The sequence below is a fragment of the Neophocaena asiaeorientalis genome, unplaced genomic scaffold (genome assembly GCF_003031525.2).
Source record: "Neophocaena asiaeorientalis asiaeorientalis breed wild unplaced genomic scaffold, Neophocaena_asiaeorientalis_V1.1 scaffold418, whole genome shotgun sequence".
Taxonomy (NCBI): domain Eukaryota; kingdom Metazoa; phylum Chordata; class Mammalia; order Artiodactyla; family Phocoenidae; genus Neophocaena; species Neophocaena asiaeorientalis.
The window spans coordinates 6,464,152-6,481,956 of record NW_020175731.1 but is presented as its reverse complement, the minus strand read 5'-3'; the positions used below and the strand labels follow the sequence as shown (position 1 = coordinate 6,481,956).

The following is a 17,805-nucleotide window of genomic DNA, read 5'->3' as shown; positions in this document are numbered from 1 at the left end:
GCTTCTCATTGTGGTGGCTTCTCTTGTTGCGGAGCGCAGGCTCTAGGCGTGTGGGCTTCAGTAGTTGTGGCATGTGTGCTCAGTAGTTGTGGCTTGCGGGTTTCAGAGCTCAGGCTCAGTAGTTGTGGGTCATGGGTTTAGTTGCTCCACGGCATGTTGGATTTTCCCAGACCAGAGCTTGAACCCATGTCCCCTGCATTGGCAGGCGGATCCTTAACCACTGCGCCACCAGGGAAGTCCTCTGCAGAGTTTTGTGTTGCCTAAAGTTCCTGCCTTTTGTTCTCTGAAAGTCTGAGCTCCTGAGTGCCTGATGCTTAGATAGGAGAAGAAGAGAGAGAGAGAGAAATAGACAGGAGGAATGTCCTAAGACAGGCTTCCTTGGAGTGTCCTGCAATGGTAGCATGGCTTCTTGTAGGTGGGTGGGAAGAGAGGGAGTGGCTGTGTTGTGTGCCTGTGGGGACTGTGCCTGGGCTACCTGAACTGCCAGCCACGGCTGAGATTCTGCAGCCTGAGGAAGGAACAGATCCTTCAGCATTCAGGGAACTTTGGAGGCTCTGCGAAGGCAGCAGTCTCATCTTCCTGTTTCTTTGTTGTATACCCAGTTCCTTGAGCAGAGTATGGAGTACGGTAGCTGCTCAGTAAATTTTGTTAATGCGTGAGTGAGTGAATTCCACTGTAGACTCACAAAGGGGGCAGCTCAGCAGTAGCCAGTGGAGCAGCTTGGAGACCAGAGTAGTTTGCAAAACCTCCAGAACCTTTGTGCAGCTCTGGATATGTGAGGTAGAGGAGTGGGAATGTCAGCAATGACTGAAATGAAACTGTCTGCTGCGGATGGGTTGGTTGTATCCTCAGATGGGAAACCTGTGGATATAGAGGGCCAACTGTATAGACTCTGGGGACTCCTGAGCGGCATTCATACCCTGACAGACTTTGTTGTGATATAGTCCATTAGGGTCTAATGGACTAGGGAACGAAAGAGAGCAAATAGCAAAGTATTTGGAAGGAGAACTGGGAGGTTGGAAGGATTATTGGATGATTGTTACACTATAGTCCGACCCTTTGTGCCTGCATAGGCCCCTAAGCGATCATATAGCTGTTCCCACATTGGTGGTGCTCTTGCTTCTGTGGGTGATGAGACCTAGTCATTCCTCAGTGACATCCAGTGAGTCATTTTGAATCCAGTGTCTTGAGCCCTGATTTCCCATTGTATTATTATTATTTTTTTTTTTTTGCGGTATGCGGGCCTCTCACTGTTGTGGCCTCTCCCATTGCGGAGCACAGGCTCCGGACGCGCAGGCTCAGTGGCCATGGCTCACGGGCCCAGCCGCTCCGCGGCATGTGGGATCTTCCCGGACCGGGGCACGAACCTGTGTCCCCTGCATCGGCAGGCAGACTCTCAATCACTGCGCCACCAGGGAAGCCCTCCCATTGTATTTTTAATTCACATGGCTATGCTGTTTCAAAGGGAAAGATGAGGGAGAGGGAGGAACTGACATCAGTTGAACATCTTGTCTGGCAACTCTGTGGTTGACGTTTTACCTGTATTATTTTATTTAGTCTTAAACTCTCTTTGCCTTAATTTCCACATCTATAAAAGGGAGGTAGTTATAGACAATCTATGCAAAGCCCTTAGTGCCTGGCACACGGTAAGCGCTGTCGACGTGTTGGCGGCCACCTTTCTTCATTCCTCACAACAATCCTCTCTGGTACGTTGTATTATCCCCACGTAAAAGGTAAAGAAATTAAAGCTTGAACAAGTTAAAGCACTCAATCTAATAGTAAGTGGGAGGACTAGAGTTTGAACTCAGGTTTGTCTGCATCCAAAGCTCACGCTCTTTCCAGAGAAGGGACAATTATGGTCAGTAGACTTTTAGGATTTTTAATGCACAACATTACTGATCTTGTTTCTAGTTGCGAGAAGGGAACCGAGGCTACTGAGCAAAGTTTGCATCAGGTGTACAGTCCTTCTCTAAATATCGTTCCCAGTGCTGGAAGAGGTGCCATCGTTAGCTGCCTTGTTACAGAAGTGACCAAGGTGTCTGTCTTTTCTTTAGAATGGAGCAGTTGCAAGAGAAGCTCTTCTTAAGAAACACGCTGTCTTGGGAACGAGTTAATGATCTCGGCCCCTTTGCAGAGTGTATTGTGGGCACCCCGTGCCGTCGTGTATGCTCTGTAATTTTATAAACAGCATCCTTCCCAACCACACATTTTTTAAAAACTCATGACTTGTTTTTTTAAAGGCACATTTTGAATCTTAAAGCATTTCGAGTTAACTTTCCACGGCAGAAGAAAAGTGCCTGCTCTCACATCTGTAACCATTAGAACCCCAGCTTACTTATCCCAGTTTTTCTTTGGGGAAATGTTAACATACCCATTTAATTGTTGCCATAACACACTAGCAGAGGTCTCCAAACTTTTTAAAAGTTGGAATCTGTCTTTTCCCCCCCATATATTTTTATATATAATAATAATATTGATATTATGTAATATAAATATATAATTAGAATATAATTATATATTATCACATATAATATCTGTGTAAGACAGATAACTGAGCTGCTTGGGGTAGGTAGGGGTAAACGGTGTAGGACTTTGCGCAGTTTCCTTTTTGGCCTCCATGGCCCCTGAAGTTCCTCAAAAGAATCCTGGGGTTCCCAGGAGCACACTTTGAAAACCACTGACTTATTAGAAAGGAATAAAGCCAGCTAAGGAAGGACTTATGTCCTTTCCAATTATTTATTTTGAGTTTTCTAAATTAGGCTTACTTTTTCTTCTTCTTGGTCCACCAGGCAGTCTCTGCCTTAGGGACGTTATCAGATTCATTTGAAGAGTAGAGGGTCCTAGAGGGACCCTCTTTCTCTTTTCTCTTTGAACTTCTAGAGGGTCCTAGTCTTGCTAGTGCCATATAAATGCTAAGCAGTGTTTGGTTCTTAAAATCCCAGCCTAAGGTGCTCAAAGCTGTGCTGAGGCTCTGTGTTTTCCTGAATTTTTAAGAAACATTTAATTTGATCTATTTGTTAAATTTGTAAAAGTGTCAGACTTGTCGGGCTACAGATGTAAAGTCGAGCTATATTCAGATAAATGTTAAAACTGTGACAATTGTTTGCTGGTTAAATGACTTCCTGTTCTTGAAAGCCAAACATGATTTAAGAACAGTAGAATGCTTTCCACAAAACCAAGGAGTCAGCTAGAAATAGCCTGGATTTGGGAGTCAGACCTGGGTTCAGATTCATCTCTGTCACTTACGAGCTGTGTGACCATACTTCGCACCTCTGAACCTGGCTTCTTTCTCATACTGCCTGTCTCCTAAGGTGTTCTGAGGCTGAAAGGAGAAACCAAGCCTCACAATCCTTCACACCTGGTTGGCTCTGAATAAATTGTCGTCCTTTCCCACTTTCTTCCTATTTAACTCCGAATCCAAGAGAAAAACAGATTCTTTCAAGCAACGGCACTGAGATAATTAGAATAAGAAGAGAATGGCAATTGATATCATCTTAAACCAGCTTTTATTTTAGATGAGCACTGAGCACCTCTTGTTTGCTAGCTAGCCCTTGGGTCAAATTTGGAGCTGCCTTGGGCCTTCACCTGAAAGGGACCCTAAATGTAAAGATGAACTGGTTATAAAACAGCCAGGTAAGTGTTTAAACTGAGACATGAACAATCTTTTTTCTTTTTTTTTTTCATTTTCTAATGAGGCTTTGAGGTCAATATGTAATACCTTCAGAATTCTGCGCATCAGATGTAATAATTTGGAACTCGGGATAAAAATAGTGTAATGAACTGGCACGCTGGAGGACAAATATGGATACCTGGATTATACTGCCCAGCCCTTTCATGTCTTCTTCAGTGACCTATCATTTCACTTTATTTTCTCTGCATCAGAAAATACTGAGATTAAAGTACTCCTGAACTATAATGCCAAGGTGGGGTTATTTTTTAAAAAGAGCAGGGAGTCGAACGATTTGATTTTTTGGAATTTATTTTTTACCCTTTTAGGCTGTTTCTGAAACAGTCTAAAACATTTGCGATTTGTTTTTTTGTTGCCTTTATAGCACTGCTTCCTCAATTTCATCCTCTTGTCTGGAGGTACAAGGCTTCCCAGTCATGTCTTGGTCGTGTTTATACCTCCCGCACCTAAACTAAATGTTGGTTTAATGAACAAGTGACAGAAGATAATCAGTTCACTTGTTTGTTTGAGCCCTTGCGGTATATTTGCAGTCTCTTTTCCCAAGAGAATCGAATAATCGCTAACATCCCAAATGATTTTCACTGAAGGAATAATGGAAATAATTGCAGATATTTGATGAGTAGATTCAGTACTCCGGCGGCAAATTTGCCTTCCCACACAGGAAGAATGTCAGCATCTCCTGCTTCCTGGCCCTCTGCCTTCTCTGTTCTGCCTCCATTCTGGGAGAGTATCACAAGCCAGCCCTCAGAAATCTCTTTTCAATGCTGAGTTTGTGGCTTTACTCAGAGGCTGTAGCTGAATTTTGGTCTCCCAGGCAATTTGAGTTTCTTGACCCTTGTTCAGTTGTTAAATGTGATTCCCTGCTGTTTAGTTCCTGGGTCTCTTTAGGCTGAGTGCCTGCTTTTTGCAAAAGAGAATCATTTGGGAATCTCTCTTGCTTTCCCAAATGCATGGTACCCACCTACTGGGACCCATGTTAACTGCCAAGTTTCGTTCACACAGCCCTTCCTGAGTCTGAATACAATGCAGGTCCATACCTGGTTTGCATGGAATTTTAAAATTCTCTCTCTTTCTCTCTCTTGCCATTCTTAATTGACTTCTCTGAACATTGGACTCTCTTATTTAATGACCCTAATTACAGAATTCTACCAGGCAGATAATTATCAAACACTTTTTTATTCGAGAAAAAAAGTATGAGGAGGTAAAGGGATCCATTAACAAGTGACCTTGTTTGCATGAAGAGGATGTTTGTCACGTCTGTGCCAGAGAAGGAGAGGCCCTGCTCCCACCTTGGCTGGACCCTGAGCTCTGTGAGGTCAGGGGTCTTGCCTGTCATGTCTAGTACTTAAGCCCCAGCTTTTAGCCCAGCACACTGTATGCCCAGGGTAGGTACTCAGTAACTACTTGTTGAATAAATAGATTTCTAAAAATAGGTGAACTTCAGAGTTGGGGGTTTTCTTAAAGAACAGAATGAAAGTTCGCATCAAAGGAGGCTGCACTTTGTTCCTAAACTTTACCTTGTGGTTAAAGCGGATCTATCAGTGACAATGGTGAAATACTGACAAAGGACACATGTTTATTCTGCGGAGTGTTTACATGTTCTACAGTCTTCTTACTGACCACATGTTCAGCTGAGCGTTTTCTTTTCTCCTTTTTCTTTTTAAAAAAATTTTTTTAAATTTAATTTTTCTTTTTTTATACAGCAGGTTCTTATTAGTTCATCAATTTTATACACATCAGTGTATACATGTCAATCCCAATCGCCCAATTCATCACACCACCACCCCCACCTCCCCGCCGCCTTCCCCGCTTGGTGTCCATACGTTTGTTCTCTACATCTGTGTCTCTATTTATGCCCCGCAAACCGGTTCATCTGTACCATTTTTCTAGGCTCCGCATATATGCGTTAACATACAATATTTGTTTTTTTCTTTCTGACTTACTTCACTCTGTATGACAGTCTCCAGATCCATCCAACGTCTCAACAAATGACCCAATTTCATTCCTTTTTATTAGATCTTGCTGGGACTTATGTCAAAGAGTGTTCTTCCTACATTTTCCTCTAAGAGTTTTATAGTGTCCAGTGTTACGTTTAGGTCTCTAATCCATTTTGAGTTTATTTTTGTGTATGGTGTTAGGGAATGTTCTAATTTCATGTTTTTACATGTAGCTGTCCTGTTTTCCGAGCACCACTTATTGAAGAGACTGTCTTTTCTCCATTGTATATTCTTGCCTCCTTTTCATAGATTAGTTGACCATAGGTGCTTGGGTTTATCTCTGGGCTTTCTGTCTTGTTCCATTGATCTATGTTTCTGTTTTTGGGACAGTACCATATTGTCTTGATTACTGTAGCTTTGTAGTATAGTCTGAAGTTAGGTATTCTGTTTCCTCCAGCTCCGTTTTTCTCCCTCAAGACTGCTGTGGCTATTCAGGGTCTTTTGTGTTTCCATACAAATTTTAAGATTTTTTGTTCTAGTTCTGTAAAAAATGCCATTGGGAATTTGATAGGGATTGCATTGAATCTGTAGATTGCTTTTTAGTATAGTCATTTTCACAATATTGATTCTTCCAATCCAACAACATGGTATATCTCTCCATCTGTTGGTATCATTTTTAATGTCTTTCATCAGTGTCTTACAGTTTTCTGCACAAAGGTCTTTTGTCTCCCTAGGTAAGTTTATTCCTAGGTATTTTATTCTTTTTGTTACAATGGTAAATGGGAGTGTTTCCTTAATTTCTCTGTCAGATTTTTCATCATTAGTGTATAGGAATGCAAGAGATTTCTGTGCATTAATTTTGTATCCTGCGACTTTACCAAATTCACTGATTAGCTCTAGTAGTTTTCTGGTGGCATCGGTAGGATTCTCTATATAGAGTATCATGTCATCTGCAAACAGTGACAGTTTTACTTCTTCTTTTCCAATTTGTATTCCTTTTATTTCTTTTTCTTCTCTGATTGCCGTGGCTAGGACTTCCAAAACTGTGTTGAAGAATAGTGGTGAGAGTGGACATCCTTGTCTTGTTCCTGACCTTAGAGGAAATGCTTTCAGTGTTTCACCATTGAGAATGTTCTCTGCTGTGCGTTTGTCGTATATGGCCTTTATTACGTTGACGTAGGTTCCCTCTATGCCCACTTTCTGGAGAGTTTTTATCATAAATGGGTGTTGACTTTTGTAAGAAGCTTTTTCTGCATCTACTGAGTTGATCATATGGTTTTTATTCTTCAATTTATTAATATGGTGTATGACATTGATTGATTTGCATATATTGAAGAATCCTTGCATCCCTTGGATAAATCCCAGGGATGATCATGGTGTATGATCCTTTTAATGTGTTGATGGATTCTGTTTGCTAGTATTTTGTTGAGGATTTTTGCATCTATATTTATCAGTGATATTGGTCTGTAATTTTCTTTTTTTGTAGTATCTTTGTCTGGTTTTGGTATCAGGGTGATGGTGGCCTCATAGAATGAGTTTGGGAGTGTTCCTTCCTCTGCAATTTTTGGAAGAGTTTGAGAAGGGTGGATGTTAGCTCTTCTCTAAATGTTTGATAGAATTCACCTGTGAAGCCATCTGGTCCTGGACTTTTGTTTTTAGGAAGATTTTTTGATCTTGCTGTGATTTATGTCATAGAGTGTTCTGCCTATGTTTTCCTCTAAGAGTTTCTGGTCTTATATTTAGGTCTTTAATCCATTTGAGCTTATTTTTGTGTATGGTGTTAGGGAGTGATCTAATCTCATACTTTTACATGTACCTAGTTCCTTTAGGTGTAAGGTTAGATTGTTTATTTGAGATTTTTCTTGTTTCTTGAGGTAGGCTTGTATAGCTCTAAAATTCCCTCTTAGAACTGCTTTTGCTGCATCCCATAGCTTTTGGATTATCGTGTTTTCATTGTTATTTGTCTCTAAGTATTTTTTGATTTTCACTTTGATCTCTTCAGTGATCTCTTGGTTATTTCATAATGTATTGTTTAGACTCCATGTGTTTGTCTTTTTTACATTTTTTTCCCTGTAATTCCTTTCTAATCTCATAGCGTTGTGGTCCGAAATGATGCTTGATATGATTTCAATTTTCTTGAATTTACTGAGGCTCGATGTGTGGCCCAAGATGTGATCTATCCTGGAGAATGTTCCATGTGCACTTGAGAAGAAAGTGTTATCTTCTAGAGTTTCTGCTGAGAAATCAGCTGTTAACCTTATGAGAGTTCCCTTGTATGTTATTTGTCGTTTTTCCCTTGTTGCTTTCAATAAGTTTTCTTTGTCTTTAATTTTTGTCAGTTTGATTACCATGGGTCTTGGAGTGTTTCTCCTTGGGTTTATCCTGCCTGGGACTTTCTGCACTTTCTGGACTTGGGTGGCTATTTCCTTTCCCATGTTAGAGAAGTTTTTGATTATAATCTCTTCAAATATGTTTTCTCTCTCTCTTTCCTTTCTCTTACTCTTCTCTTTCTGGCACCCCTATAATGCGAATGTTGTTGTGTTTAATGTTGTCCCAGAGGTCTCTTAGGCTGTCTTCATTTCTTTTCATTCTTTTTTCTTTATTCTGTTCTGCAGTAGTGAATTCCACCATTCTGTCTTCCAGGTCACTTATCCGTTCTTCTCCCTCAGTTATTCTGCTATTGATTCCTTGTAGTGTAGTTTTCATTACAGTTATTTTATTGTTCATCTCTGTTTGTTCTTTAATTGTTCTAGGTCTTTGTTAAACATTTCTTGCATCTTCTCAGTCTTTGCCTCCATTCTTTTTCCGAGGTCCTGGATCATCTTCACTATCATTATTCTGAATTCTTTTTCTGGAAGGTTGCCTATCTCCACTTCATTTAGTTGTTTTTATGGGGGTTTATCTTGTTCCTTCATCTGGTACATAGCCCTCTGCCTTTTCACATCTGGTACATAGCCCTCTGCCTTTTCATCTTGTCTATCTTTCTGTGAATGTGGTTTTCCTTCCACAGGCTGCAGGATTGTAGTTCTTGCTTCTGCTGTCTGCCCTCTGGTGGATGAGTCTGTCTAAGAGGCTTGTGCAAGTTTCCTGATGGGAGGGATCTGTGATGGGTAGAGCTGGTGGGCAGAGCTCATTAAAACTTTAATCCATCAGTTGAGCATTTTCTGACGCTTCAGCATTTCTAATCTAGGCTGAAGCTCTTGAGAGACTGGCAGGTAATAATGATGCCTTCATACCACTCATTCTCCAAAAATCAGATTGCCTGACATACTGATTTCCCTTGAGTGCCCAGGTAGCATCAGTCCCATAATAACTTCCAGACAGTAATTCTGGTGGGCAGCAGTAAGGAAAGCAAAGGGCTTCTCTCCCTTTTCCCATGATAGCTGGTCCCTCTGGAATCAAATAGTTGGGCCTTTAATGTAGAGCAGAATTTCTCAACCTCAGCACCATTGACATTTTCGGCTGGAGAACTCTATGCTGTAAGGGCTGTTCTGCACATTGTAGGGTATTTAGCAGCATCCCTGGCTTCTTCCCACTAGATATGCCTAGCACCACCCCTTGATATCAAAAATGTCTCCAGACCATACCAGATGCCTTCAAGGTGACAGTTTAGGGCCAGTTGAGGACCATAGATGTCAAAGGCTTTCTTGAACAGATTGTGCCAACACCAGAAAGTGATACTGGTGGAAGATGACGTGGTAATTTTCTATCCTTGGTGAAAGCATAAGGGCAATTCCTCATGGATGGATGAATGGATATTCAAGAGTTTCTTCCCAGTGAGAGCCAGTCACCGAGACAAAAATCTCAGTGTGCTCTTTAGCTTCCCCCTTTATCTCTCATCTCATCCCAATCCATCCCTCTGAATAAGCATTCCAACTTGTAAATGCTTCCTCTGCCTTTTTGTATTGATGATGGTAAAATGCTAACTTAAGGTCCCAGAGTCTAAAATCAAGAAACCAACATTTCTTATGGATCTGCCATGTGTCAGCCACCCTGCTAATGTGTACATAATCTCACATAATACTCTCAGCCACCCTTAAAGAAGTTTTCTGTACCTGTCTCACCTGTGAGGAGTTGGGAACACAGATTCACACCGCTAAGCAGTAGAGTTTGGAAAATAGTAAGCAGGTCTTCTGATGTTGTTAAAAGAATATTTTTACCCCATTGTTCACATATAACCGATATCTACTTAGAAAGTCATCACTATCTGTTTGAAAATTTAACCAGTATCTACTTGAAACTCTGGAGCTCCTGGCTTGTGAATAAGAATTGTGTTTGGAGAAACGTATATGCAAGGTCCCAGAGCCGTAGAACAGTGGAGAAAATAGGACTCTTACACATCATTAGACAGTGACCACTTCGAGGTCATTCTGTTACTCAACAAATATGAGTTGAGGGCTTACTCCATGCCTGGACCTCTGTACACTAGTCAAGACAGACAGTGTCCCTGCCCTTATGGAACTTATATTCTAATAGGGTAGACATCCAGCATACAAGTAAACAAATGAATAAATAATTACAGCCTATGATACATGCTGTGAAGGAAATGAGCAGTGAGAGGAGGAGATGGAGAGTAATTGGGTGAGGGGCAGCTTCTTTACATAGGGTGGTCAGGGACGTTGTCTTTGACTTGGACATCTCCCACAGCATACTGTACTTCCTCAAAAGTGTTAGTGCTTCTTCTTGATCACCTGGCACAGTGACTGGCCCAGTGTAGATACTCCTAAACCTTGACTGTATGAAAAGATTATGATGTTTTTCCTTGGTAGCCTCAGAGCCTAAAAACCTCTAGTAAGTGTATTAGTTACTTCTTGCTGCTGTAACAAATTACCACAAACTTAGTAACTTAAAACAGCACAGATTTATTATCTTACAGTTCTGAAGGTCAGACATCCTCAAGGTGTCAGTAAGACTGTGTTCCTTCTAGAGGCTCTAGGGGAGAATCTGCTTTCTTGCCTTTTCTATCTTCTAGATTCCTTGATTTGTGACCTTGTCCTCTATTTTCAAAGCCAGTAGCATAGCATCTTCCAGTGTCTCTCTCTCTCTCTCTCATTCTGACCTTCCTGCCTCTCTTGTAATTACATTGGCCTACTCATGTAATCCTGGATAATCTCCCCATTTTAAGATCCTTGACTTAATCAAATCGATGAAGTCCCTTTTCCCATATAAGGTAACACATTCACACGTTCCAGGGATTAGGTCCCCTTTGGGGTCCGGATTCAGCCTATCGCAGTAAGCAATAAATGTTCATTTTATTCCCATGCCTGTTTTATTTTACAAATGAAAAACTTGCCGTTAAATGAATTGCCCAAAATCACACACTTGGATACAGCTTTAGATCCTGGTCACCCCGTCTAAGTACATTATCATTATTCTCTCTATATCTATATTCTCTCTCTATCTAGACTCTGTTCTTTATAGCACTCAGCACACTTCACATTTCTTTGATTATTTGCTTTGTTATTACCAGAAGGGCAGGAAGACACATCACTTTTATTCACCAAGGTACAGTCACTGCACAGCTCGGTGCCTGACACATAGTGTGCGCACCTCTAAAATTTTTTTAGGTGAAAGAATGAATACTCTTTTGTATGCTTGGGTAAATAGAACTCAAATTCCTATAAATGATACTGGTCAGCAGCTTCTCATAGGTTAAAAATCCTTAGCTGTTTTTAAAGCATCAAAGAAAAAAGTGAACTTCAATGTTGGCATATAATTTGAGTCAATAAAGAAGGGGCCCCCAAAGCAAAAATAAACAACTGGGACCTAATTTAACTTAAAAGCTTTTGCACAGCAAAGGAAACCATAAACAAAACAAGAAGACAACCTACGGACTGAGAGAAAATATTTGCAAACAATGCGACTGACAAGGGCTTAATTTCCAAAATACACGAACAACTTATACAGCTCAGTATCAAAAAACAAAACAAAACCCAAACAACCCAATCAAAAAATGGGCAGAATACCTAAATAGACATTACTCCAAAGGAGACATACAGATGGCCAACAGGCACATGAAAAGATGCTCAACATCACTAATTATTAGAGAAATGCAAATCAAAACTATAATGAGGTATCACCTCACACCAGTCAGAATGGCCATCATCAAAAAGTCTACAAATAGGGCTTCCGTGGTGGTGCAGTGGTTGAGAGTCCGCCTGCCGATGCAGGGGACACAGGTTCGTGCCCCAGTCCAGGAAGATCCCACATGAGCCATGGCCGCTGAGCCTGCACGTCTGGAGCCTGTGCTTCGCAACAGGAGAGGCCACAACAGTGAGAGGCCCACGTACCGAAGAAAAAAAAAAAAACAAGTCTACAAATAATAAATGCTGGAGAAGGTGTGGAGAAAAGGGAATCCTCCTACACTGTTGTTAGGAATGTAAATTGGTGCAGCTGCTATGGAGAATAGAATGGAGTTTTCCTTAAAAAAGTAAAATTGATTCTGCAGTGCCAATCCTGGGCATACATCTGGAGAAAACTCTAATTCAAAAAGATACATACACCCCGATGTTCATAGTAGCACTGTTTACAGTAGCCAAGACATGGAAGCAACCTAAATGTCTATTGACAGATGAATGGATAAAGAAGATGTGATACATGTATACAATGGAATATTACTCATCCATAAAAAAGAATGAAATAACGCCATTTGCAGCAACATGGATGGACCTAGAGATTATGATACTAAGTGAAGTCAGAGAGAGAAAGCCAAATATCATATTTAACTTACATGGAATCTAAAATATGATACAACTGAACATATTTACAAAACAGAAATAGACTCGCAGACATAGAAAACAAACATACGGTCACCAAAGGCGAAAGAGGGGGAAGGATAAATTGTGAATTGGGGATTAACAGGTATACACTACTATATATAAAAATAGATAAACAACAGGGACCTACTGTATAACATAGGGAACTATATTCAGTATCTTGTAATAACCTATAATGGAAAAGAATCTGAAAAAGAATATATATATAAATGTACCTTCTTCCTGTACACCTGAAACATTGTCAATCAACTGTACTTCAGTAAAACATAACGAAGGAACCCATACCTGGCATTATATTTTCCCATCCACTAGTGCTGAACTTTGCTATCTGGTGTACTGCAACACTGTGTGCATTTGAGTGTGGTATTCTGTACTTACGACTCCATATACAGTACTTTATCTGTTGACATATTAGCATCAAGAGTCTTTTGGGAGAGTTCCTGAGTAGCTCAATTCGCAATTCCAATTCATGATTAGAGGAAGAAGAAAGGCAAAAAACCTAACTGCACACTTTATTAGTGCATCAGCTTTTCTCTGTTAGGCCTTAAAGAAGTAACAAAGGAGAAATAAAATCACAGTTCTTACTGAACTATGCAAGTAGCACATTTACGGGTTCACTTAGCAAGTTGTATGGCATTTAAATAAAAACAAAAAATTTTTAAAATATAAGTCATCTCCAACATAAAATGAGTTCTTAGAAGTCTTAAAGAACCTTATGCTAAACAACTATATGAAGGAAAGCTAAACAAACACAACGCCTCCTGTTATCTTGGAAGACAAGTTATATTTACACTATGAAGATACTTTGCTTCACGTTGTCCATCTTGCCTAATGAAGACACTGTTTGGTCAAACATGTTTTACATCTGACATCCGTTTCTCTTAGGAAATAATATACCTATCATTCAAGGGGTTATTGAAACAAAAAATATGAAGCCAAAGGGAGATGTCTTTACTTTTTTTTTTAAGTGCCTTAATTTTTTAAAATTAATTTTTATTTTTGGCTGTGTTGGGTCTTCATTGCTGTGCACGGGCTTTCTCTAGTTGTGGCGAGCGGGGGCTACTCTTTGTTGCAGTGCGCAGGCTTTTCATTGTGGTGGCTTCTCATTGCAGAGCACGGGCTCTAGGCATGCGGACTTCAGTAGCTGTGGCATGCAGCCTCAGTAGTTGTGACGCGCGGGCTCTAGAGTGCAGGCTCTGTAGTTGTGGCACGTGGGCTTAGTTGCTCCACGGCATACGGGATCTTCCCGGACCAGGGCTCAAATCCCTGTCCCTTGCATTGGCAGGCGGATTCTTAACTGCTGCACCACCAGCGAAGTCCGGAGATGTCTTTACTTTTAGTATTGCTTTTGAGATCCCAGATTCTTACCCCGACTTGTATTTACTTTGATTCTAGTGGCCAAGGATGTCAACATTCTTTTTGATGAATTGGAAGCTGTCAACAGTCCTTGCAAAGATGATGATTCTCTCCTTCACCCTGGAAACCTGACCAGTACTTCAGATGATGCTAGCAGATTGGAAGCAGGGGGAGAGGTAAGAGTGTGCGATTTCTTAAAAACACGATTCTTGATCCAGGCAGGAACCTGAGAAGCATAATGCAGTAGATTGTTTAAAGTCATCATCTCATTGAACTGTGGGTTCCTGAGAAAAAAAAGGACCAGGTCTTGTAATCCTGTGATGTCCTCTAGGAGTCTAGCGCATTTCTGGGATCTGAAATCTACTTACTCTCAAAACAAACTTTCAGTGGATCATGCACTTACCTTATACCTAAAGGCATTTTGTTTTTATAGAGAAGATTCTTAAAACCACCCATCATTTTAAAATGATCTACGCTCTGGGTGTCGCTAGCTAGTAAAAAGTTAGCTTTACAAGGATGTTGAAAATCTTGTAAAATTGAAACGAAATCAATTTCTGTTGAAATCTCCCAGCATGTAGAACAGTGACACAGAGTGGACCAGACCTCAGTAGGTGTTGGGTTGTCTGAAGCCTCTCTGAGTCTCCATTTGCCTCTGTAATCTGGGAACTCATTGCAATTGTAAATAGACCCATCTGTTCATGTGTCATTTTGGGGGGAAAAATAAGTATTTTGTTAAAGGCATTCACTGTTGCTCAGCTGTGTCTCAGTGGAGTTTAATATCTCCTTTGTATATGCACTAGGTTTAGGTGATAGGAGCACAGATCAGAGTCAACTAATTTATTGTGTGTTCTTAACGTTTTTATTATTCCAGAGGCTGTTAACTAGTGAAAGGATAACACCTTTGACCAGGGAAAATTGTTTACTTCTACCAAGCTTCCCAGTCCTCTCTATAAATACCATATGCTACTTATCTATGTGTGGGTTTTTTTGTTTTTGTTTTTTGTAAGAAAAAACTCATTCTGTCATCATCTCTTCACACAGAAACTTTGGATGCCATAATGTGGCATAAAGCAAGGACTTTGAGAGGCACCTCAAAAAGCAGCTAGTGTAACCCCCTTAATTTATAGATGATGAAACAGTCTCAGGTAGGTTAGGGCTTTGCTAACCCTCCTCTTGCAGCCTTGGCTGGTTTTGCAGATAGGCGCTAATGTGTTAAATCTACAGGATGGTTCCCTTCCCTGGCAGGTGATTGTTAAGAAAGTGTTTATTTGGCTAGACTTCTGAGTGCTTCTTAAGGCAGAAGCCAAAAATCGTCAGTGAGGATTGGTCATCAATTATAAATACCTACACCAGCTATGAGACGTGTTATTTCCATCACTCCTGACTGAGATTTTCGTTTTGGATGAGGTTGCATGCATGTCACTTGTGCATGAGTATGGATTCTAGCAGTGGCCTTGGAGGTCTGGCATGTGTTCCTTCTTCTTACTACTATTTGGAAACTGATGTGTACCGTGTCCTCCAATTTTTTGTGTGTTTATGCGTACGGTTGACCCTTGAATGACGTAGGTTTGAACTGTGTGGGTCCGCCTATACATGGATGTTTTTCAATAGTAGACACTACATTACTACGTGGTATGTGGTTGGTTGAATCCGTGATGCCGAGGAACTGTGGATATGGAGGCCCCACTATGACTATAAGTTACGAGTGGATTTAACCCCATTGTTGTTCACAACTGTATACGCAAATATCACAAGAAAAATACTTTTCTTATTGTGGGAAAAAAATTTGAGAAACCCTGAACTAAAGTATTACTAAACCCATCAAACCACTTGTGGTCCCATCCTTCTCTCCTCCCGGATGGACTGTCTTCCTGAATTTTTGTGTTTTTTATTCTCTTGCTCTAAAAATGGTTTTACCATGCATACATAAGTAGCCTTAACAACTTATTTTACACTGATTTTATTTTGTGCTTTATAAAAAATGGTATCATGCAGTATAAAGTCTTTTGTGACTTGCTTTTTTCTGTCAATATTGTTCTTAAGATTTTTGCTTACTATTAGATGCATCAGTAGTTCGTTTTCACTGCTGTATAATATTCCACTGTATCACTGTTCTACAGTCTATTTATCTATTTGCCTCTTCATTGATTTGCACTGATTCCTATGTTTAAATTTTTTTCTCTTATGAATAACGCTGCTGTGAACATTCATATACATGTTTCCTAGTTGCTTTACCAGGAATTTCTGTAGGGATATATGTTATGTAAATGTTCAATTTTACAAGATGATGCTGGTGTGTTTTCCAGAGTAAATATATCCGTTTTCACTCTCACCTGTAGAATATGAGAATTCTCAGTTGCTCCACATCCTTGCCAACATTTGCTATTGTTAGGTGTCTTAAGTTTTGCCCATTGGACTGCTTTTTCAATTTTTATTTTGTTTCCTCTTGTTTACATTTTTCATTAATAAAAGTGTAATTTTGATAAAACACAAGGAAATGCATTTAGTTTTAATTGTTCTTTAATATTACTCACCCAAGGCTCAATTTTGAGTGTCTTAAACTGGTCCCTTTCTCTTTGTGTGCAGACAGTACCAGAAAAAAACAAATCAAATGGACTTTACTTCAGAGATGGAAAGTGTCGGATTGACTACATTCTTGTGTACAGAAAATCCAACCCCCAGATGGAAAAGAGAGAAATATTTGAAAGAAATATTAGAGCAGAAGGATTACAAATGGAGAAAGAGGTAAATAGTTTGCTTGGATGAGAAAAAATATAAATATACATCTATTCATATTGGGAGACAATTAAAAAATAAGCAGTTAGTCATTATGTTAACTGAATGTTTCATTTGCTGAGGGTTTGCCAATCTGCAGTGTGTGGAGAATGTTCTAGCAATTAGATTTTCGCAGCACAGTTTGCCTTTGAGAGCACTTTGATGCCAAAAGATTCCGTAAAAATCAAAATATTCAAATTAAATGGATTGTTTCAAAGTGTTATAATTTACCTGATTTCCTCCATCTACTGCTTCTCGATGTTAATGGCGGGTTCTATTTGCATGGATTAAAGAAAACTTCGGATAAAATGCAATCACCCCACCATAGAGGCTCTTTTTACATTTCAGGAAACATAATGGGTTTGGGTACCCTCACACACAGCAGAAGAGACTGGCTGATCCGGCCAAAAACAGCTGGGACTTACAGAGTGATTCTGTTTTTAAAAGACATTCAGGTTGTTTTTATCAAGTTCCCAAACTCAAGGATTACCTTATCAGTGTTTACTCTTCCCCTTCTCTCCTCTGCAGGGGAAGTTTGAGGATGGTACAAGAGGCCCAGCCAAGCCTCTGATAATAATCCACAATGGGATTATTGTGTACCCAGAAACGCTGTGCACATTTCTAGAACTTGGCCCTGTTAGCTGGATTATGTAGCTCTTCTCAGATTTTCCCTAAACACTGTGCACAGCTTCTGGAGCTTTCCATAGTCCAGAAGAACATGTTGCCAATTAAAAGGGTTTGCTTCTGATTCTGCTTTTCAAGGCTAAAGGATAGATCTTTGAAGTCAGACATCCATGTTTTTCTTTATACGGTGAAGGTTGCATGCTAATCTTGGTACATTTTAGATAAATAGGATGTTTCCAGGTCTGTTAGACTAGCCTCAACTCTGGAGCATTTATAAAACAGAAGTAGTATTTTTCTGGAAGTCTCCAAAAAGAGAATTAGAAAAACAGTGAGATGAGTATAGCCTTAAGGGAACAGGTTCTCATTCTCAGGAAAGTGGAAGCAGATAGCTCAAAAGACTGCTTCAGCTGGAGTTTCCCCCAGAGCAACAAACGGAGTTAAATATGTTGTTTTTTCCACTTTTGTGGGGTTCCAGAAAATCTTTCCTATACCCGCTGAACATGCCTTTGATAAATCTTGTTCTTTAAGTTTCTATTGAGACAGTTGTGTATTCTTTTCTTAACATTGATAGTGCATTAATATTTTATCCCTAAAAATCTTTTCTTCATCTTTTATTCTAAGTTTCAGAATTTTTATGTAAAGAAATAAA

The 17,805-nt window shown here is 40.0% G+C and overlaps 1 protein-coding gene across 1 annotated transcript in view; it reads left to right on the top strand.

Annotated features, from left to right (window-relative positions):
- Nucleotides 1–17,805, top strand: part of ANO4 (anoctamin 4) — a gene marked incomplete at its 5' end in the record, with an annotated part of 223,755 nt that overhangs the window by 21,230 nt on the left and 184,720 nt on the right. Inside the window, 2 exons of the mRNA XM_024732131.1 lie at nucleotides 13,797–13,933; nucleotides 16,344–16,502. Of these exons, the coding sequence (XP_024587899.1) occupies nucleotides 13,797–13,933; nucleotides 16,344–16,502 (296 nt within the window). The remainder of the gene's footprint in view (nucleotides 1–13,796; nucleotides 13,934–16,343; nucleotides 16,503–17,805) is intronic.